The 19,096-nt window shown below is 54.4% G+C and overlaps 8 protein-coding genes across 8 annotated transcripts; 5 read left to right on the top strand and 3 right to left on the bottom strand.

Annotated features, from left to right (window-relative positions):
- Nucleotides 1-318: 318 nt before the first annotated feature.
- On the bottom strand, nt 319-1,654 carry P152DRAFT_437176 (P-loop containing nucleoside triphosphate hydrolase protein; the record flags this gene model as incomplete). The annotated part of the gene is made up of 2 exons (XM_033677575.1): nt 1,164-1,654; nt 319-1,114 (listed from the first exon to the last, which is right to left on the bottom strand). Exons 1-2 carry the CDS (start codon nt 1,535-1,537, stop codon nt 319-321), a joined length of 1,170 nt encoding a protein of 389 aa, XP_033533727.1. The 5' UTR covers nt 1,538-1,654.
- A 149-nt stretch (nt 1,655-1,803) lies between these two features.
- P152DRAFT_459052 (ARP2/3 complex, 21 kDa p21-Arc subunit) lies at nt 1,804-2,857 on the top strand. The gene is made up of 5 exons (XM_033679602.1): nt 1,804-1,916; nt 1,977-2,022; nt 2,066-2,334; nt 2,456-2,650; nt 2,701-2,857. The coding sequence occupies exons 1-5, from the start codon at nt 1,911-1,913 to the stop codon at nt 2,746-2,748; spliced, it is 564 nt and encodes a 187-aa protein (XP_033533726.1). The 5' UTR covers nt 1,804-1,910; the 3' UTR covers nt 2,749-2,857.
- On the bottom strand, nt 2,767-4,956 carry P152DRAFT_437170 (uncharacterized protein). The gene is made up of 2 exons (XM_033677574.1): nt 4,729-4,956; nt 2,767-4,658 (listed from the first exon to the last, which is right to left on the bottom strand). Exons 1-2 carry the CDS (start codon nt 4,812-4,814, stop codon nt 2,879-2,881), a joined length of 1,866 nt encoding a protein of 621 aa, XP_033533725.1. The 5' UTR covers nt 4,815-4,956; the 3' UTR covers nt 2,767-2,878.
- A 198-nt stretch (nt 4,957-5,154) lies between these two features.
- Nucleotides 5,155-8,851, top strand: P152DRAFT_46035 (uncharacterized protein). The gene is made up of 2 exons (XM_033679885.1): nt 5,155-8,315; nt 8,655-8,851. The coding sequence occupies exons 1-2, from the start codon at nt 5,468-5,470 to the stop codon at nt 8,741-8,743; spliced, it is 2,937 nt and encodes a 978-aa protein (XP_033533724.1). The 5' UTR covers nt 5,155-5,467; the 3' UTR covers nt 8,744-8,851.
- Nucleotides 8,852-8,853: 2 nt separating this feature from the next.
- On the bottom strand, nt 8,854-9,800 carry P152DRAFT_459049 (uncharacterized protein). The gene is made up of 2 exons (XM_033679601.1): nt 9,289-9,800; nt 8,854-9,231 (listed from the first exon to the last, which is right to left on the bottom strand). Exons 1-2 carry the CDS (start codon nt 9,670-9,672, stop codon nt 8,959-8,961), a joined length of 657 nt encoding a protein of 218 aa, XP_033533723.1. The 5' UTR covers nt 9,673-9,800; the 3' UTR covers nt 8,854-8,958.
- Nucleotides 9,801-13,275: 3,475 nt separating this feature from the next.
- Nucleotides 13,276-15,442, top strand: P152DRAFT_488492 (uncharacterized protein; the record flags this gene model as incomplete). The annotated part of the gene is made up of 2 exons (XM_033682121.1): nt 13,276-13,330; nt 13,381-15,442. The coding sequence occupies 2 exons, from the start codon at nt 13,276-13,278 to the stop codon at nt 15,183-15,185; spliced, it is 1,860 nt and encodes a 619-aa protein (XP_033533722.1). The 3' UTR covers nt 15,186-15,442.
- Nucleotides 15,443-16,055: 613 nt separating this feature from the next.
- Nucleotides 16,056-17,633, top strand: P152DRAFT_44529 (uncharacterized protein). Its single transcript, XM_033677844.1, has 4 exons — nt 16,056-16,622; nt 16,677-16,806; nt 16,856-17,148; nt 17,202-17,633. Exons 1-4 carry the CDS (start codon nt 16,394-16,396, stop codon nt 17,351-17,353), a joined length of 804 nt encoding a protein of 267 aa, XP_033533721.1. The 5' UTR covers nt 16,056-16,393; the 3' UTR covers nt 17,354-17,633.
- A 100-nt stretch (nt 17,634-17,733) lies between these two features.
- On the top strand, nt 17,734-18,691 carry P152DRAFT_459046 (uncharacterized protein). The gene is made up of 2 exons (XM_033679600.1): nt 17,734-18,025; nt 18,153-18,691. Exons 1-2 carry the CDS (start codon nt 17,887-17,889, stop codon nt 18,314-18,316), a joined length of 303 nt encoding a protein of 100 aa, XP_033533720.1. The 5' UTR covers nt 17,734-17,886; the 3' UTR covers nt 18,317-18,691.
- The last annotated feature ends 405 nt before the right edge of the window (nt 18,692-19,096 follow it).

Genomic DNA, 19,096 nt, shown 5'->3' with positions numbered 1-19,096 from the left:
AAATGATACTAGTCCCATGGAACAGACACCTGGGACCTGCGAGATAGTTGACTTTCTACACTCACCCAAGAAGGTGGGTAAGTTTTTGCACTTTTGCTACTGGACTGGAGGTACCAATGGTGGTTGATGGTGGAAGCGGCTCGGGTGGGCAAGATAGAGCTTGAGGGAGGAAGAAATAGTTCAGGGGAGGACGCGGGTTCGAACCGGCGGTGTGGCATTATTTTTTACAGGACATTAACATATCATTCAGTTCTCTAATCGGGCTAAGAGACTCCAACTCACCCTCTCACTCACTCACTCTACCGGTATAGGCATCGCCTACCCTGCCATTTCTGCCCCTTTCCTGATGATTCCCACCATCGCCCCCGTTTGAATCATCTCACTCCCCCCTCCACTCAACCGATGTTCAATATCCGCCAACCCCTCCATCCACGTCACCCGCGTCTGTGCCGGCACGCCCGCCCCCATCAAGTGCTCCGACAACGCGGTCAAGATATCCGCCAACGCCAACCCCTTTGCGACCTTGATCGCATTGATCGTCTGTAAGCACCCCGTCACGTCCACGTTGTTCAGCAGCGTGTCTCCGATGCGCACGATGTCCTCCGGATGCGGCGACGCGATGCAGTCGTAAATCGTCGTCTCGGTGATCGTGTCCCGCCGGATCGTTGTCGGGTCCGGCGCGGGCTCCCCCGGTGCACGCAACGGCGTGCTGCTCGCATGGCACGCTTGCAGAACGTTTAGGGCCCGGCGCATGTCGCCCTTGCTGAGCTTGACGAGACTCTCAACGGCGGCGGGGTCGATCTGGACATTTTCCTCGACGACGACGCGGTCGATGAGGCGGTGGATATCGAGGTCTTTCAGGGGGCTGAAGCGGAAGCGGGTGCAGCGGGAGAGGAGGGCGGGGGAGAGCTTGTGGGTGTAGTTGGCGATGATGCAGAAGCGGGTGTTGGCGGTGTATTTCTCCATGATTCGGCGGAGGGCCATTTGGGCGGTGGCGGTCATGGCATCGGCTTCGTCGAGGATGATGAGTTTGAAGGAGGCGAGGGAGGAATCGCCGGGTTGGGGGGCGGCGGTGAAGATCTGCTTGGTGCTGCTGAAGGTCTTGATTTGTTCCCTGGATACGTTAGACATGAGGATGACCGGAGGTGTCGATTCAAGCATACCGGACGACGTTGATACCTCGATCATCACTGGCATTCAGCTCCAGTACCATTTGCCGCATGTTCTTACTGCCATATATCTTCCGCGCCAGGGCCAACACGGTCGACGTCTTCCCCGTCCCCGGTGGCCCATATAGTAGGAGATGCGGGAGTCGATTCTTTTCGACGAAGCGATTGATGGTCGCCAGGATATCCTGGTGGCCTGAGACATCATCTAGCGTCTTCGGTCGATATTTTTCAACCCATGGAAGAGTATCTTCTGCCTCGACTGGAAGGTTGGCTGCGCTTCTTTTGCCTTTCGTCTCGGAGGAGAATGTGATGGATTGCGCACCGGGCGCGGCGTCGATGTCCATGTGGACTTCATCGATGTCCGACATTGTGGCTGTAGTGGGATCTTGGCAATTTGAAGGTATTAATCAATTGTTCTCTGGCTTGAGCATCAGCTCATCGGGAATCAGTTCATCTTAAACGCTCGCGGTGAGGTTGTCGTCGATGTCCATGTCGTTGACGCGTCTGAGTCGCGCAACACGCGTTTAGTGGAATTTCACGAGTCAGGTCCTATCCAAGTCACGTGCTGACACTGACGTTGCCCTTAGCTGCTGTGGCTGCAACGACAGCAGCGCCCCACGAACTGGACGGAGCACTGTCGTCTTGATATTGAAGCTATTCTACCTACTACACCAAACCACAGACTGGTTGTGGACTTCGTATGTGGAAATCTAGTCTGCCCATGATATAAACATCCTCACAATGCCTGTACGACCCTCCCATTTCTCCCATTTCTCCCCGAACCCCCGAATCTAACCCATCTACCAGGCCTATCACTCCGTCTTCCTCGACGAGCCGAACCAACAGCTCATCGGTAGGCCCTTCCCCTTTCTCCCCCCTTCCTACTAACCCTCCAGGCAACTTCGCCCTCCTCCCCCTCCGCACTCGCACCCGCGGTCCCGCCCTCCAGCTCCCCGCCCTCCCCCCGAACGTCACCGAAGTGGACGCCTCCCACGAGTCCTACGACCCGCTCGACGAGATCCTCTCGCTTTTCCGCGCGAACACGTTCTTCCGCAACTTCGAGATCAAGGGGCCCGCGGACCGGGTGCTGATTTATGGGATTCTGTTCGTGAGCGAGGCGCTGGGGAAGATCAGGTCGGGGATGAGTCGGCGGGAAGCGGAGAAGGTGGGTACTGGTTCTGTTTCTGTTTTGTTGAGTTGGATGGGCTTCTGGGGATTGATGGGCGAGGGGATTTGGTTTGGAGAGAAGGGAGAGGACGAGAAATGCTGACGGATATATCCAACAGTCGGTCATGAACACCGCCCTCGACACCAACTTCTCCATCCCAGGCGACGCCAGCTTCCCGCTAAACCAAGCCTTCGAACCGCCACGAGATCGCAACGAGGCGGAGGTGCTACGGCAGTATATCTCACAGATGCGACAAGAGCTTGCGGTGAGGTTACTAGCGAAGGTATACGCTGACGGAGATACGCCGTCAAAGGTAGGCAGGCCGTACGCGAGATTGAAGGAGAGTTGCTGACCTAATGATAGTGGTGGTTGAGTTTCACGAAACGGAAGTTTATGGGGAAATCGCTCTGAGCGACGATAGCTGTTGATGAGGTTCAATGAATATGTATTGGCATTCGAACGTTTACGGGGCTTACTACTTGTGTCGCCTTTTTTTTTTTAAGTCTATTCTATCGCCGACCACCGTGACTCCGCTCCCCATCTATACCTCCACCTCCATTTCCGAACCCGTTTCCAGCTTCCCCCGTTTCGCCCGTGCCTCAATCCCCGCGTCCGAATCCACCTCCGACGGCCCCGCCGACGCTTCCGTCTTCCGTCTCTTGGACGCATTCCCTCTCGCCTCCACCGCGCCAGAGTGCGGGATGACCCGTGTAGCCGTGAGTACGTATCCCTCCGCTCCGCCGCGCGACGTCATCATCGGATGCGTTCGTCCAGGTAAAACCTGCCAGTCTCTCACCCGCACCGTCTGCAGCGTCGGCGCCAACAGCAACATTGGGTCCACGGGGAAGTCGGCGTCCATTTCCTTCTCCGCATCATCATCGTGCGACTCTGGATGCCCACCGTTTTGCGTCGTCTTGGTCTCCGGCTCCCTCTTCAATTCCAGGTACGCGGCTTTTCGCTCCTTGCTGTATAAATCCACCACCTCCGTCAGCGGCTCTACGTTTGGGCTGTACATGACCACCTTCGCGCCTCCGCTCAGCAACGGGACCGTATGCTTCAAGATCTCTTTCGGATCCGTGAAGCTCGCGACCACCAGCCCATCGAACCCGCCCCCGCGCGTCTCGTCCACCACAGCCTTCACCCGCTGCCAGCGCCTCCGCTTCCGGTAGTAATTCCCGCGCTTCCCGCTCTTCATCGCGGCGAGGGTGTCCTCGCTCACGACGTCAGGTTCGATGTAGGTGGGGTCCTCGGACGGATGGAGGAGTTGCAGCCAGGAGACGGTGCGGAGGTGGGTGTAGAGCGGATGAGAGGAGACGGGGGCGGAGTTGTCGTAGCCGAAGTATTGGAGGAGGCCGATGTTGGGTTGGTGGTTGGGGTGGAGGAGGGTGAGGGTGTTAGTGGTGGCAGACATGGCGGCGGGGTGGCTGCGGTTGAGGGGGAGGCCGTCGGGTCGGGGGCGAGGAGGTTTGCGCGGGGTGGAATGACCGTTGGGAGTTTCGCCGGCGGGGTTGGCTTCGTTTGGTTGTTGTTCGTTGGGTTCGGTGCCCCTGGTAGTATCTGCGGTGTAGTCCGGGTTTGCGTCTGCTTCGTTTGGCGCTCCGTCATCTCCATCCTCAAGTTCCACGGTCTTGTCTTCATAGAGAATCCCCATTCGCTCCGCCAACGCCGCGACCACTAACCCACCCGAGTCGTCAATGACCAGCCACCTCCCCGTCATCTCCTCCCCCGTCCCCTCGCTCCAATGCGCATTTGACCACGCACACGCCAACGCCACCGTCTCCTCCCTCAACTCCATAATCTTCGGTGCCTCCCGCTCCAAAATACTCTCCGCCAAATTCGTCACGTCCAACGGCAAGATCGTAAACCGCTTCAGATACTTCCGCGACTTCCGCAGCGTGTACTTCGCCAGCGAGAACTCCGTCTTCTCCCCCAGCGCCGCATGCGACGCCATGATCGTCTTGATCAGCTCGATCCCGGATCCCGTGCCGACTTTTTTGAGCTCTTCGATCTCCTCGTGTGTGAGGTGCTGGCGCGAGGCGTCGTCTACCGTCAATCGGTTGTTGCGCATGAGCACCGATCCGTCATCAGCGACGATGTCGAACTGCGCGCCCGTTTCAGGTTCGTCGGAACCATCGTCGACACCGTCGGGCGCATCGTCACGGCTGGAGAGCGCGTCGCCATGGAGTTCGTTGGCGGGGACTACCCGTAGTCGTGAGAAGGGTTCATCTGGTCTCCGTTCATGGAGCTCGTATGTGAAGTGGAAGGGTCGTCCGATAATGAGATTGGTGGGAAAGGACCCGAGTTTAGGGATGGTGATGAGTCTATAAGCCTTATTTATCAGCAACCATAACCAGGTATATATTTGAACGAGGTTATAAACAATCAACGTACGTGTCAGGCTTCACCTCCACTATCCTCAACTGTTCTGAGGGCAAGCGAAGGATCACATAAGTATCCGGCTCAATGCATGAGTTCATTGATGCCGCTTCCCCCACTTTGGGTCTATCGAAGCTGAATTGGATTTACGTATACGAGGATTTATGAGCAGACCATTCGCTCGATATATCTATCGGGCGTATCCTTCTCTTTCGGAGCAATTGGGACTTGGGAGTATGTGATTGATCCATAATAAATAATTCCAGGCCCCCCGATTCGCCTTCATATAAAACTACCCGGAAGAGCCTCTAGTGTGGCTGATGACGAGTTTTGGCGGTTCAAGTGTGGCGCTAATAATGTGGCGTTCAGTGTGGCGTTTACTCCAGGCTGAGAGCGTCGTCATGTCCGCCTTGTCCAAGCAAATGAAGCAATCAACCTTGACAAGCACCGACCATCATCTACGAATGATCACCTATGAATGATCGAGTGCCTATCATCCTTCCTCCTCATTGCGTCTCTTTGCCTCTCTCCACTCCCTAACATACGTAACCTACCCTGCATTCATCTGGTATTGAGCCTCGTATCCTCCTCAGCCCATATATAGTATAGAGACTACGTCTACCCCCAAGGCTACGCAACCGAGTCTATCGTATATCTCCATAATCCCAATGCGACCTTCGACTTGCTCCCTCTTGTGCTATCCTTCACTCCCTATCGTGACCCCGGAAGCGCTCACGAAAGATATTCAGCGAAGATGGTGACCCGCAAGCCGGTCAATCCAGGACAGCCTGGTCAGGGACAGCCGGTGAACACGGCGCCATACCCAGTTACACCAGCGACCGAAACTCCTCCATCGGTACCACCCCCACCGCATGATGAATCTGACGAGGATGACGATGAATGGAATTCTCCTACCAATTCGGACTGGGAGAGTGCCGACGAGGGACAGCGCAAGCCCAAGCACGAAATCCCAGCCGCACTGCAGATCGGCAATCGACCAACCTCACGAGAGTCGGAGCAGGAAGAGCTGAGAAAGGTGCCCGCAACCCTGCGAGCTGGACCGCCTGGCGGACTTCCGCAACGATCGCAGGAAAGTCTACGATCAGACAATGCTGCATTGTCGCCAGGTTGGGAAACGGTGGAACATACGAATATCTCCGGACAAGATGCTGCGAAGCCACAATCTCATAATCCCTTCCTCAACATCCAACAGAACAATCATCCGACGACTGTCTCCCCCTCATACGGCGAGGAGAACACGTCCGCCGTATGGGCATCCGTGCCCCAGACGAGCACGAACCCATTTCACTCCTCCTTACCCCAGCAATTCCAAGCTCCAGTTGAGCTACCTTCGGAAAAATCGCCTATCGACGGCCCACCGCAACGAGCTCCTCCCCTTCCTCCACCCGCCACCAACTCCCCTACATTGGAGCAGCCGCCTTTGATACCCGTATCCTCGCAAGATGCGTCTCCTGGCATCGGCCGTCATGGATCCGAACCATCAAGCCCTTTTCACCCCGGCATGGACATCTCCGGCCTTGACGCTGCCTCCTCAAGGGGTCGCGGATTGCCCAGCCCAAGCTCCCCCGTTGCACATCAACGATCTTGGCAGGAACAGCAGGAGTGGGAACAGAGTCAAAGGATGAAGCGCGAACGAGACGCCCATGCAGCAGCCGAACGTGCCGCGTTGGAAGAGCAGCAACAGCGAGCCGAACAAGAATGGCATACTGACATCACAACTGGTCCGATGCAAAATCTAACGCTAAATGATCAGCCGCCTCAACTTCCACGACCCGAGCAACAACATGGGTTCCCTCCTCCTCAGCCACCCCCCCCTGCTATCCAAGCCGAATATCCTCCGCCACAGCCGCTGAGACCTGCAGATGTCCCGTCAGAAGCGCCACCCGCGAAGCCTGTTCGACCGCAGACATCTAGTCCATTATCCGCTACCGGTACTTCTCGTCAGCGGAAAGAGCACTATGCAATCAAGAATATCCGTTGGTTTGACTCGACCGCCGACAGTGGACGAGGCAAACTCAGGGTATCGCCCATTCTGATTCAAAACCTAAACGGTCCATGTCCGCTATTGGCTCTTGTCAACGCTCTAGTGCTGTCAACTCCGGCAGAGGAGAACACTGCCCTGATTGAAGTACTACGACCAAGAGAGCAGGTTTCGCTCGGCTTACTTCTGGACGCTGTTTTTGATGAGCTGATGTCAGGACGGCGAGGTGGCGCAGCTCAGGGACTTCCCGATGTTGGCGAGCTATACAGCTTCCTCGTAACACTTCACACCGGCATGAATGTCAATCCCCGCTTCGTTCCAGCCTCTTCGAACCCCAATGGCGCCAACCGCACCCAACCCCTTGAAGAGGACCCGGATATCCACCCCCTCTTCCGAAGATCCCTTTCATCCGCCCCTCTTGGAACCTTCGAGTCGACCCGGGAGATGAAACTGTACTCCACCTTTAACATCCCTCTGATTCACGGCTGGTTGCCGATTCCGGGGTCGAGAGCATCGGTGTCCTTCGAACGCAGCGCTCAAACTTACGAAGATGCCCAGAACATCCAATTCCATGAAGAGGAATTGCTCCAGAGACTCGGCTCCGGCGCTACCCTCTCAGAGGAGGAGCAGGCCCTTTTCGACGACCTCTCTCTCATCAAAGATTTCCTTGGTCGCTGGCCAACCCAACTCACCGACACCGGTCTCATCACCATGGTAAAACGTATGCGTCCCGGCGAAATTGCCATCCTCTTCCGCAACGACCACTTCAACACCCTCTACAAAGAACCTTCCTCCGGCATGCTCCTCACCATCGTCACCGACGCCGGCTACGCCAGCCACGAAGAGGTCGTCTGGGAAAGCCTCGTGGACGTAAAAGGCCGCGACTCCGAGCTCTTCGCCGGCGACTTCCGCGTCGTCGGCAACATGGAACGCCACGAAAGCGGCGAAATCAGCCGCGGGAAACAACCCGCTGCAGCCAGCAACCCCTCCCACCCCGTCCGCAACTTGATAGACATCGATCCCACCGACGGAGACGGCTGGGAGACCGTCACGGACAGCAAGCGACGCTCCAAGCACTCCTCCACCCTCCCCACTCAATCCTCCGCTCCCCCCTCCACCCAACCCCCCGACGACCTCGGCGACGCCACCGCCGCCGCCGCCCGCCAGCGCACCGAGCAAGAAGACCACGACCTCGCCCTTGCCCTCCAGCTCCAGGAAGAAGAAGAAGACCGCCATCGCCGCGAATTGGCGCAGCGCAAGCGCGAGGACGAGCTCTCCGCGCAGTTCCTTTCACAGGACAGCTCGGGGGCGCAAGGGCAGGGGCAGGGGCAGGGACAGGGGCAGGGACGGGGGCAGGCGGGCCGCGGCGCGGGCACGGCGAACGAGGTGAGGCCACTGATTCCGCCGCGGCTACGCGGGGGTGGGGCCCCGGGTGGGTCGGGGAATCTAAACGTCAGGACGACGGAGGGAACAGGGCGGGGTGCGGGGAATGGCAATGGGAATAGAAATGACAATGGAGGTGGTGCTGGCAGCGGGGGCGGAGAGGCGCCGCCGCCGAGCTACGAGCAGGCGAGTCGGAGTCAGCCGTACGTTCCACCGATGGATCATCCGAGTAGTCCGTTGGCGCCGGTGGTGTCGAGCGAGATGGGGCAGGGGCCGTATAGGCAGCAAGGGGGTGGGATGGCGCCGCAGAGTGGGTATGGGCCCGGGAGTGGATATGGGCCTGGGAGTGGGTATCCGCCGGGTGGGGTGGGGATGGGGAGTGGACCTGGGATGGGGCCTGCGCCGCAGATGGGGGGGAGGCCGGCGAGACGGACGTCGGGGGTACATGGGGGGAGGCCGGGGAGGCGGACGAGTGGGGTGGAGGCTGGGGAGGAGAGGGCGGAGAAGTGTGTGGTTATGTGATTATGAGGTTTGGTGGAGTCGGTGGGTTGGCTATTGGATTCTGGGATGGGTTTTCTGCGGGATACGGGATACATAACTGGCAATGGAATGTTGCCGTGCTGCTGTACAAGCTCCCGTTTTTGAGTAGATGCAAGTTGACGGAATGAGAAGCAATGCGACTTGCTCTCATGAAAGTTCAGCGCATGTTATCCGCACGGTAGAATTGATTCTCTACACACCAAGAGACCTTTACCATTACGCCTTCTCATTGTCTCTGCCGTCCCGTCTTGCGCGCACCAACTTTTGTATTGCCGTTCGCAAGATTCATCGACAACCCCATCTACCAGTGCTCTGTTCAGTCACGGTTTCGGCTGATCCGTAACATTTGCCTTTTCCGCCCTCTTCACTCTGCCATCCGGTCCAAAGAGTGCTCTATGGTTTCGTAGCATGTATCGACGGACTGATGCGTTGTAAGGGGCATGCCCGGAGCGGCCGGGCACTCGCCTCGAATGAAATTCTTCCTCGAGGCCCATATACCACGTCATTGCGTCGTATTCCAAGGCCAGGGCATGTATATTCATGAAGACTCCCCCTTTAGCGCAGGTTTCCTTCATCGTCTTTTCATCTTGTCGCTGAATGCCAGTGAGTGATGTTAATAACAAACATAACAAAACCGACCGTAAACCTACATGCGCTATTTCACCCCTCAACTCGTCCATCGTCCATTTTCGCTCGTACTTCAGATAGTCAATTGTTTCGATGAGATGCACATGGGATGCCAAGTCACGATTGCTCTGAAGCTGTGAATGGAGGCGATGGATCATTCCTGCGATCGCTTTAATTCTGGCATGGCGAACCCAAAGAGGACTGTTGCCTTGCGCGTGGATGATTTCGAGCGTTGTTTGATCGATTTCATTGCGTAGATCTTTTGGCATATACATTCCCTGGTCCGCTGAGTGAAGCAGTTCATCCAATATCTCTGCATTGGAAAGCGTAGAAGGATCCGGCAGGATTTTGACTTTTGTTCGGGGCAAGGGAGTGTCCTCCCAGGTCCTCCACCATCGTTGCGCCATGTTAACTAGGGAAATGGTGTTTCAGTCAAAAAGTTCGGGGGGTAAAGCGGGAGTGCCTTGTGAATGCGAGTATATGTACCAGTGTTAATATGCCTAGAGTAGGATTAAGTGGGTAAGGGAATTGAACAGAACATTGGGAAAATTTGGAAAGTGAGGACCAGAAGACTCTATTTCATGAACGATATATTCACCATCACTCTTTCACCCTCAATCAACCGCTTTCAGTAAACCTGTTCTGTGTGCAGCTTGTCTAGATCATCAGGACGCCATCAATGCACAAAACTCCCTACATTACCCATTGATAATTCCTCTTCCAGAAATTTATAGTATATATACATTGTTGAAATCCATAGTTTACACCCACTAACCGGTTATTTCTATTAGAGCCCATGTACGACTTCGTTCTGATACCACGAGACAGTCAGTGATTTTAGTAAATGATGCAGTAGCCGCAGGGCATAAAATCATTTCGCACCTTCAAAAACCATTTAGATCTTTCCTCATACACAGTTACAACAACACAGCGGACGATATTCGTAAGACGGATCGTAGAATTGAAATCGTATTCATCTGAACGCAATGACGGACACCAACATAGCCTCTCTCAATCATTCCTTTGGGCAAGCAGTATATGCCATCCCCTGCCGGGCAGTTGTCCAGTTATCCGACAATCGAACGGTGGAGGAGCTATTTGGAACTGGTCCATAGTATGGCAAGGCTAAGTAGGTCGGAGGATAGAAAGGGATCTTGGAGGGCAATAAGGTATAGAACCAGTGGGACACCCAGGGGTTGGTGATGGTCATATACGTCAACAATGACCTTGCAAGACATGGGATGGGATATGGAATGCTTAGGGACTTAGCATGAATATACAGGGCGGCATCAGAGCTTCTTTCAATACTTCAAGTCGCTTACGGAGAAAGTACAGCCACATAAAATTAGTGTCGTCAACAGCTCTGAGGGATACCATAGCAACCTCCATTGTGAAGAGGACCGTCAATCAGAATTATATCACTCAACGATTTATTATATATGGAGAAATGATTGGTGCTTTCGACCGTTCCAGCTACACGTTGAAGCGCAGGATCCAATATGGAGGATGAACAAGGAACCGTAAAACCGCATCTTGATCTGATACCTGGGTCGGCGGTCGCCTCTTGCAAACGTCTCTCCTAATGCTCTTCTTCTAGGTATCATCATCGATATTCACCGCCGGACCATTAACAAACCCGGAGGGAAATAGTGACTCCCACACCGCTGTGGGCTATTTCAGTCCATGACTCCTAACACCATGCCAGGCCATCAGAATATCACTGATGTCCAACTCTAAACACACAGCTGACAGTGATGATGACGAGACCACCTTCCGAGTAGCACATGTAACGGAATCTGTCAGGCAGCCATTTAGGTCCAAGTCGCTTGGATCCTTCAGTACGGATCTGAGACCGGTCTGCATTTCCAATGTGAGATTGTTCGGGTATCATGGTGAATATCGGGTTGATGTGCCTTGTGGCATATCGTTCAAGTACTCAGAGGGACAATGTGAGATTGGGAAGGTAGTCAAGTCATAAGAGGACTCATTAAGACCAAATGATGGAGTGAATGTAATGTGAATCATTGCATGTAAATCCAGTCAGTGAAATCGTTTCTCTTCCCTAGGCTATCACGAACCTCACCTGTCCTTTTAATCTTCTTCACTCGCCGTTGTTTATAGTCTGGAAAATACCTTATCTGCTCGTATACCAACACAACACATCACCTCCAGCTCCAACAGCAGCTCATCGTCAACCACCATGTCGACAACCGAAGACCTCGTCGACATGTGCCGCCAGTCCTTCGTCTTCCATATCTCCGACTGCCAGCGGAAGTTAACCGACCCCGACCGTCCCCTCCCTGATTCGCGTCGTGAATGGCTCACGATCCTCACTCGCCATGCGCAGGATTGTCTCCTTCGCTTCGACGAGGTCATCAACAGCGGCCAGCTCACCGAGTACGATGACATCTGGGCATGGAATGAGCGCGAGCAGAAGGGGATCGTGGAGATGCGGACGGAGTACCGACGTCAGCAGAATGCGAATGCGTCATCGGGAAGTGGCACGTCCGGACAATTGGCATGATTGACAGGATGAACGACGCGATATCGAGGGGATGGTATGTAAGAGAGATGAACGCGCGGAAGGTTGAGAACTATCGCATTCTGACATGTCTAATAGAACGATGCGGACGGCCGATTGAGTGAAGGACTGCATAAATTCCTAGCTACAGCGACACCCAGAGAGCAGGGGGAACGATGTTCGCAATACGCAAGCACTCGAAGACCAAAGAGAATGTAATTACGGGAGTCAGAAAGGTTTCACTACTGATGCAATAAATCTCACTTGCATATCATTGTACTCTCAACTGTGAACGATACAATGAAAGCTTCCCATGCAAACCATCCGTACGCCTGCTGTAGTGCTGAATGAGTACTCTTTATGTCGCGAGTCCACTCTAGCCTCCAGGTACCAGAGTCTCTCCAAGTCGCTAATTATGATAGTGTGAGTTTAGAGTTATTGGCAGCATCAACGAAAATGATGTTGATGTCGGACCATTGGATGGAACATGGGATGAATTGGGGGAAATCAGAGAATCATGCAGATTTCGGGAACTCCGGTTGCCCAGGCCATGGCCCAAGGCGCCTGTCGCCCCTCCAAATCTAACATAATTATATTATTAACTATTCCGTACTAGTAATTAAGGCTCACACCATCACGACCGAGGTAGGCGTTCTTCGTGAGCTGTCCTCTGCAAATAAACACCCTGTTGATGCCGCAAATTTCCCATAACACAGTGCCGGCTACCCAGAGGTGAGGAGATAATTTCCGATAGACCTAACAACATCAATGATGACCACCTGCCCAACTTGTGTCGCGGCCAAAACGAGTGATCCGATCGCAAGGCTGAAGGGCTGAACGGTAAACGCACCGACAGACCGAAACCTCGCTTGGCTGGATGAGGCTTACGGCTTACAAGTAATCTTACCGCCCAAGCAACAAAGAGACTGGTTGGATGAAATCCCAGACCGTGCCATTGCCAATCAGGCCAAGTTCCCCTTGATATCCCAAGCAGCCCAAGCAACGGCAACGCTGTCGGGCGCATCGGCGATGCGTTGGACGACGAATAAGCCAATTGGCAACGGACCAGGGGGAATCCGTACTTGTTGAGTCGGAGCGTTGATGCATTTGTTATGATCAGCAAGACTTGGGAGTTATGACTTTACCGACTACCGTTAACAGGTAACAGGCACCAGTTTACTACGTAATTAGTAGTAGTCCACTTCGGAATCATTCCCTGCTAGATCCGCAACTAGATCCACCGACCCTGGATGGTGGCTATGCTCCATAAAGTAGTTGTACGAAGGCCAGAGCCCCGATGGAGTTGTAGAATGCAGATGTCTCCGGATCTCCCAAGTCCCATCCTATTGTCAGCGAAGTCCCACTTGCCTCCGGATCGCCCATATTATTGTCAGCGCCCAGTTGTGTTTTGTCCCGTTTCTTTTCTTCTTTATCGTTGGATCCAGTCATTCGTTCATATAGAAGTGTTGATATGGGTGTTGTTTGAGCGATGCATTTATCCACTGTCGTTCTCGGCAGTTTTCTCACCCTCGCTAATGCTGAGTGTATGTGAAAGTGCATCTTTCGGATCGAGATTTGGCTAACCGCTCCACAGTATTCCATAATGTCTCCAGCTCGATAACCAAATCGTCTGGCCCAGCATCATCATGTACAGCCGACTGCTCATACGCTGCCCCTGACCTCACCTCTTGGATATGGCAGCCGGTTTCGATCACTAGCAACATCACTCTGGCCACGGTCATATATATCGTGAACAACCGGACCAACACGACCAAGACCTCAACCATAACGAATACTTTACCCGCGGGAATCACGCCCCCACCGACCAATGCGGCGGGCACCGCTCTCGAGACACTCGTCTACGAAGGGTACAATTCGGTCAATACAACGAAGGTCATCACCTATCCGTCCATCTGGTGGGAATACGGCGAAAAGTATTCCTGGGAGGGGACTCTCAATGTATCGACGACGACGGCATCGGGAGGTCTAACGGATAACGCCCCAACATGCATTACAGCGCCAAAAGGCGGTACAACCCTAACTCTGAAATCTCATCCGCCATATCCAGAGGTGACTGATTATTATACCTGGCCAGGGGACACAGATCCTTGGGAAAGCTGTATGTCATCCGCATATGGACCCTCCACGGATTCCTGGCCGAATCGCCCCTCTGCCACTAGCTGTGCTTCCGCCTGGCCGACAGGTGGACACAAGTATCCTGAATCTAACGACAGTCTCGGACTTACATATACCTTGGTGGGACACGGGTTACAGAAAGGGATCGGAGCTCAAACCAGGCTCCACTTCCCGGAGCTGGAACCCTATTCCATGTGCGAAATGGATGTCGTTGCTCCTGTCATGCCCGTAAACACCGTCGGCTTCCTAACCGAGACGAGCGTCAGTTTCGACGACTCTATCGAGCCAACGCCTCCAGGAATCTCGGAGAATCCCGATCCTGAGCCTACACCGCCTACACCAACAGCCATACCACAACAACCAGAACCATCAGCCCAACCACCCCAACCCGAACCAACGCCCCAGCCTGAACAACCGGCACCATCCCCCCAGCCTGAACAGCCCGCCCCATCCCCCCAACCCCAACCCTCTCCCGGCAACGATGTCGGCGGCATCATTGCCTCCCTCCTCAACCCTGGCGGCAACACAAACCCCCCCGCCAACTCCGCTCCCGCGCAACCTGCCCCAGAGCCCGCACCCAACGCCCCCGCAAACCCCGGAAACAACGCTGGGTCCCCTCCCGGAGCCGCACCCGCTGGACCTGCTGAACCCGCTGCACCGGGCGCTCCGGCGCCGAGCGATCCGCTGTCGGGGTTCATCATTAGTGCGATTGGCGGAGACACGCCAGGGAGTGCCCCGGCGGCTGGAGCCACACCTGGTACTGGGTCGGGGTCGGGAACTGGAGAAGGGAATTCAGGTAACCCGGCCGGCACTGGTGGTGATAGCGGAAGCGGAAGTGGAAGCGGAAGTGGAAGTGGAAGTGGAAGTGGAAGTGGAAGTGGAAGTGGAAGTGGAAGTGGAAGTGGAAGTGGAAGCGGAAGTGGAAGCGGAAGTGGAAGCGGAAGTGGAAGCGGAAGTGGAAGCGGAAGTGGAAGCGGAAATGGAAGCGGAAGTGGAAGTGGGAGCGGAAGTGGGAGCGGAAGTGGGAGCGGAAGTGGAAATGGGAGCGGAAACAGTGCCGGTGGTCCCGGAGCGACCGACGCTCCAGCAGGCGGCGCTGGAGCTAGTGGCAGCCCATCCAGCGGAGCCGGCGGTCCCTCTGCATCGCGACCTGCGGCACCGTTGACCAAACCGTCGGGTGCCGCGTCGCGGGGCGTGACGACGGGATACGGAACGTGGTCGTTCTCACTTCTCTCGCTACTGTTTGGAGCGTGGCTGGCGTGAGAGAGGGGGAGGAGGAAAGAGAAGATATTCTGGTGATTGGTGTGCCATGGATTGGAGTATTGTGATATGGGGTTTTATTTCGAGCGAGGGGTAATCATAGGGGATGAACGACGCGGTAGAGCGTTGCATTGAAGTCGTATGCGTTGAGACTGCTTATGATGGATAATGTTTGCATTAGAAATTACAAACGAGCATGATCACTTTGGGAGTTTCTCCATCGACTGTGAGGCTGGAGTGAGGCACGTCCTTCGATCTACAGTCGTTCTTCGCTCTTCGCTGGTCGTGAGCAAGATTCGCACAGATCAACCAGGGAAATATAGTAGAGAACGAGAGAACGCTCCAATGAAATAGTCCCGAGCCAGAAGTCTAATTGGAATTAGTCTCCATGAACCCTCGATCACCCTCCGCGAACCTTCCTGACGACCGGGAACTCGTTTCGTTGACTAAAGTATTCCCCATATTCTCCCATTGGCTTCATACTCATCAATTTATGAGCCAAAAACAGTCCAGCAATCAACATCCCCCATCCACGTGCCATCGGTGCATTCCAACCGCTAATTCGGTCCTACCCCTCCGCATTTACAGCGAGCCTTTCTTATCCCTTCGCCGCCCCATCGCAATATCCATGGATCAGCGCACCTGATCCATGGCCAGTCAAGCGTCGTGGTTTCATCGATATTGCGCCGCCCCACCAACATGTTTTGATCGATCGTAGGTTTCACTCAACGCATGGGCACTTGGCGCCAATCTATCTGTGTTCGTTAAACATCGGATTCGATATACGTGCCCTCGCACGACCTGCCATGCTGCGCTCCCAGGCGCCCGGATTAGGCAACGCGCCTGCGAAACCTGGGGAAGGCTATCTATTCATGTTGATGAACACTGGGTAGGGAGAACAATATAGAGGGAGATGGGGAGATGATTGGTGGAATTCCGAGGGCGCTGGAGGTTGTGGACCTTTGGCCTCCACTCACGGCCGGCGTATGAAGTAGACTCGACGGTGCGGTCAAGCGACGGATGAGTTCTGACGTATATTAATGTAAATCTGCTCACTACAGTGATATATCTCGCGAGTCGTTCCCTCCAGCATCAAACTTCTATCTTTCCCGTATCTGCGCTATCTCGTCTCCTCTACGAAGTCCAGACATCCGTTCCTTTACATTCGTTCTACTGGCTGTGCCATTCATTCCATCCATCCCTCGCCCACCATGAAGTTTTCTCTCCCCGTCGCCGTCGCCCTGTGGGCCGCCGTCGCCTCCGCGCTCCCCGAGCCGGTCGAGCTGATCGAAGGGCCGACCAAGACCCAGAAGGAAGCATCCCTGGTGGCGCGGCAGGCGAAGGTCCCGCCGTCGTCGGGCGTGGAGAATTCGAAGACGGCGATCACGGTGAAGGCCGGGGCATCGTTTGACGGGAAGAACAAGCGGTACGAGCGAAACCGTAAGTATTCCGAGCCGAAGGGGGGGTTCGATCGCTGATGGATGAGGTGGATAGCCAAGGTCTGCCAGGGCCAGAAGGAGACGGGAGAAAAGGACGCGATGTTCATCATTGAGGACGGCGGATCGTTGTCCAATGTCATCATCGGAGCGTCGCAGGCCGAAGGGGTGCATTGCCGCGGAACCTGGTACGTATGACCCCGTTGCGCATGCATTCGGAAGTTAATGATCGCCCAGCACCATTACGAACGTCTGGTGGACTAAGGTCTGCGAAGACGCCGCGACCTTCAACCAAAAGAGCGGCACGTCCAAGGTCATCGGGGGTGGAGCCATCGGCGCCAGTGACAAGGTGTTGCAGTTCAACGGCAAGGGCACCGTGGAGATCACCGACTTCTATGTGCAGGATTACGGGAAGTTGATTCGGAGCTGCGGTGACTGCGAGGGGAACGGTGGTCCGAGGAACGTGGTGATCACCGGGGTGACGGCAATTGGAAAGGGGCCGCTGTGTGGCATCAACCAGAACTACGGAGGTGAGTGCTTGGAGGATATAAGTTGAGATAACGGGACGCTGACATGAAACCAGATACTTGCACCATCAAGGACAGCTGCCAGAGTCAATCGAAGGGCTGTGATATTTACCAGGGCGTGACCAACCATAAGGGAGAGAGCAAGAAGTTGAAGAGCAATGCGAATGATGGAAAGACGTGCAAGGTCAGCGGGTTCAAGAAGTGTTAAATGGTGCACAAAACCATTTGACGCCATGTATATAACGTACTCCTCTTGTTCAGCATTTTCACACCCAGAGACTAGTGTATAAATGCTGGCTGCATTGCAGCTGGTAAAATCAAGGGGTTGACTCAAAATTGGATTGTAAGAACAATTCCTGTACTTCGTAGGTGACAAGGCACCCTAGGATTGCGACTCTACTAGATTATCAGACATAACTTCCACTGAAATGGCACCGATTAAGGCAGACCGGATGAATATAGATGATATAGTTGGATCTTGGTCGATGGTATGCGATGAAGAAGTTCATGTTGTCATGACCAAAGCTCGGGCCATTCCATATTTCCCTGTGCAGCCGGAGAGTCCATGAAAAGCTTCAAACAATCCAAGTGTTCTCATATCTTCAATTCAATTCCAAGAACAAGTAAGGTCAAAACATCCGTCACTTCCCTTCCATTAAATTCCTCTTGACCGTTCATTCTCCAAATTCCCAATCATCCTCCATCCCACACCCATCGCCCATCACCGTTCGACCAAGCACCATGGAATCCATCCTCGGCGGCGGCGGCAACGTCCCTACAACCGCAGGCGGCGTTGACCTCACCAAGCTCTCCGACACCGATAAAGCCGAGCTTCGCCAATTCATCCAAGCGGAGAGCCAAAAAGCCTCCCTCCAACAATGTACGTGACGGATCTGCAGCACCACCGCAACCACCTCTCCGCCATCTCCATCCCGAGCGACCAAGCGGAGAGGACGAGCGCACTTCCAACGCCGCCCAGGAGAAATGATAGCTAATTAGTGAAATAGCAATACACAGCCTCACGGACCTCTGCTTCCGCAAATGCATCACCGCGCGGATCGCGAACGGGAAGCTGGACAAGTATGAGGAGCCGTGCATGACCAATTGCGTGGAGCGGTTTCTGGACGGGACGCAGTTGATCGTGAGGCAGTTGGAGCAGATGAGGAGGTAAAAAGGCATACGCAGGAGATGTTACGGTGGATGTGGAGGTGAGAGTTGGGGACGAGAGAACTGTGTTCCTGGGCGAAAAAGCATGGGATTGGATCTGTATCGATATGGGATCTAGGGAATATGGGTCAAGGAGGCTGCATTTGGTGGGTTCTCGGGCTTTGTACGATCGACCGGAGGGATTGAGGGTTGTGTACGATTACGAGCGAGGCTGAAGGGTTCGGTACTTGTATAGAGTTTGGACTTCGAAGTGGTGTGTATAGTAGTGTTCAGTTTGGATGTGTTCGACCTCGGTCGATGCGGAAGGAATACATCAAGCGGCATCGACGCAAGCAGCAGAGACACGAGGAGCATTATTCTGAAGCTGGCAAACATGGTGGACTTCTTGTATATAATGTAGTCTCAATCTCAGCCAGTTGAACGAAAGGCATTCTCCCAGGCTTTGTTGCATAACTTCTGTGGCTAGTGGTACAATATCGAATAAGATCCTCAAGCTCCCCTGGAGGTGCATAGAGAAGCTCGATACAAGCACCATGATTTAAGACAGCTGCTTCCGATCCATTTTCTTCATTCCGCAATATCTAACCAGGCGACATCGGAGATATCTCCGGCCCCCAGCATCGTTCAGTTCATTGATTCGCCAGCCAAATTTGTTGTCCTGCTGATCCAACCAAGTCCGACCCCGTCCCCTTTCTTCCCAGATTGGGCTATCACGAACCACATGACCCTTTCTGTTCCCTTTTCCCCTACGGAGTAGAACCCCTCGTAGCTTAAGCCATTTCTC

This window comes from Eremomyces bilateralis (assembly GCF_010015585.1).
Source record: "Eremomyces bilateralis CBS 781.70 unplaced genomic scaffold P152scaffold_11, whole genome shotgun sequence".
Taxonomy (NCBI): Eukaryota; Fungi; Ascomycota; class Dothideomycetes; order Eremomycetales; family Eremomycetaceae; genus Eremomyces; species Eremomyces bilateralis.
The sequence above is the reverse complement of the archived record's forward strand: the minus strand, read 5'-3'. Positions and strand labels throughout refer to the sequence as shown.

What these genes read in the sequence shown, in the direction of transcription:
- P152DRAFT_46035 (XM_033679885.1), top strand. Translation starts at nt 5,468, where the DNA reads ATGGTGACCCGCAAGCCGGTCAATCCAGGACAGCCTGGTCAGGGACAG. An exon ending in TCAGCCGTACGTTCCACCGA is followed by an intron (nt 8,316 to 8,654) that starts TGGATCATCCGA and finishes TGGGTTGGCTAT; the next exon opens with TGGATTCTGGGATGGGTTTT.
- P152DRAFT_437170 (XM_033677574.1), bottom strand. Translation starts at nt 4,814, where the DNA reads ATGAACTCATGCATTGAGCCGGATACTTATGTGATCCTTCGCTTGCCC. An exon ending in GTGGAGGTGAAGCCTGACAC is followed by an intron (nt 4,659 to 4,728) that starts GTACGTTGATTG and finishes TAAGGCTTATAG; the next exon opens with ACTCATCACCATCCCTAAAC.
- P152DRAFT_459049 (XM_033679601.1), bottom strand. Translation starts at nt 9,672, where the DNA reads ATGGCGCAACGATGGTGGAGGACCTGGGAGGACACTCCCTTGCCCCGA. An exon ending in TGAGGGGTGAAATAGCGCAT is followed by an intron (nt 9,232 to 9,288) that starts GTAGGTTTACGG and finishes ACTGGCATTCAG; the next exon opens with CGACAAGATGAAAAGACGAT.
- P152DRAFT_459052 (XM_033679602.1), top strand. An exon ending in GCCGAACCAACAGCTCATCG is followed by an intron (nt 2,023 to 2,065) that starts GTAGGCCCTTCC and finishes CTAACCCTCCAG; the next exon opens with GCAACTTCGCCCTCCTCCCC. An exon ending in GTCGGCGGGAAGCGGAGAAG is followed by an intron (nt 2,335 to 2,455) that starts GTGGGTACTGGT and finishes TATATCCAACAG; the next exon opens with TCGGTCATGAACACCGCCCT.
- P152DRAFT_44529 (XM_033677844.1), top strand. Translation starts at nt 16,394, where the DNA reads ATGAAGTTTTCTCTCCCCGTCGCCGTCGCCCTGTGGGCCGCCGTCGCC. An exon ending in CAAGCGGTACGAGCGAAACC is followed by an intron (nt 16,623 to 16,676) that starts GTAAGTATTCCG and finishes TGAGGTGGATAG; the next exon opens with CCAAGGTCTGCCAGGGCCAG. An exon ending in GTGCATTGCCGCGGAACCTG is followed by an intron (nt 16,807 to 16,855) that starts GTACGTATGACC and finishes ATGATCGCCCAG; the next exon opens with CACCATTACGAACGTCTGGT.
- P152DRAFT_459046 (XM_033679600.1), top strand. Translation starts at nt 17,887, where the DNA reads ATGGAATCCATCCTCGGCGGCGGCGGCAACGTCCCTACAACCGCAGGC. An exon ending in AAAAGCCTCCCTCCAACAAT is followed by an intron (nt 18,026 to 18,152) that starts GTACGTGACGGA and finishes TTAGTGAAATAG; the next exon opens with CAATACACAGCCTCACGGAC.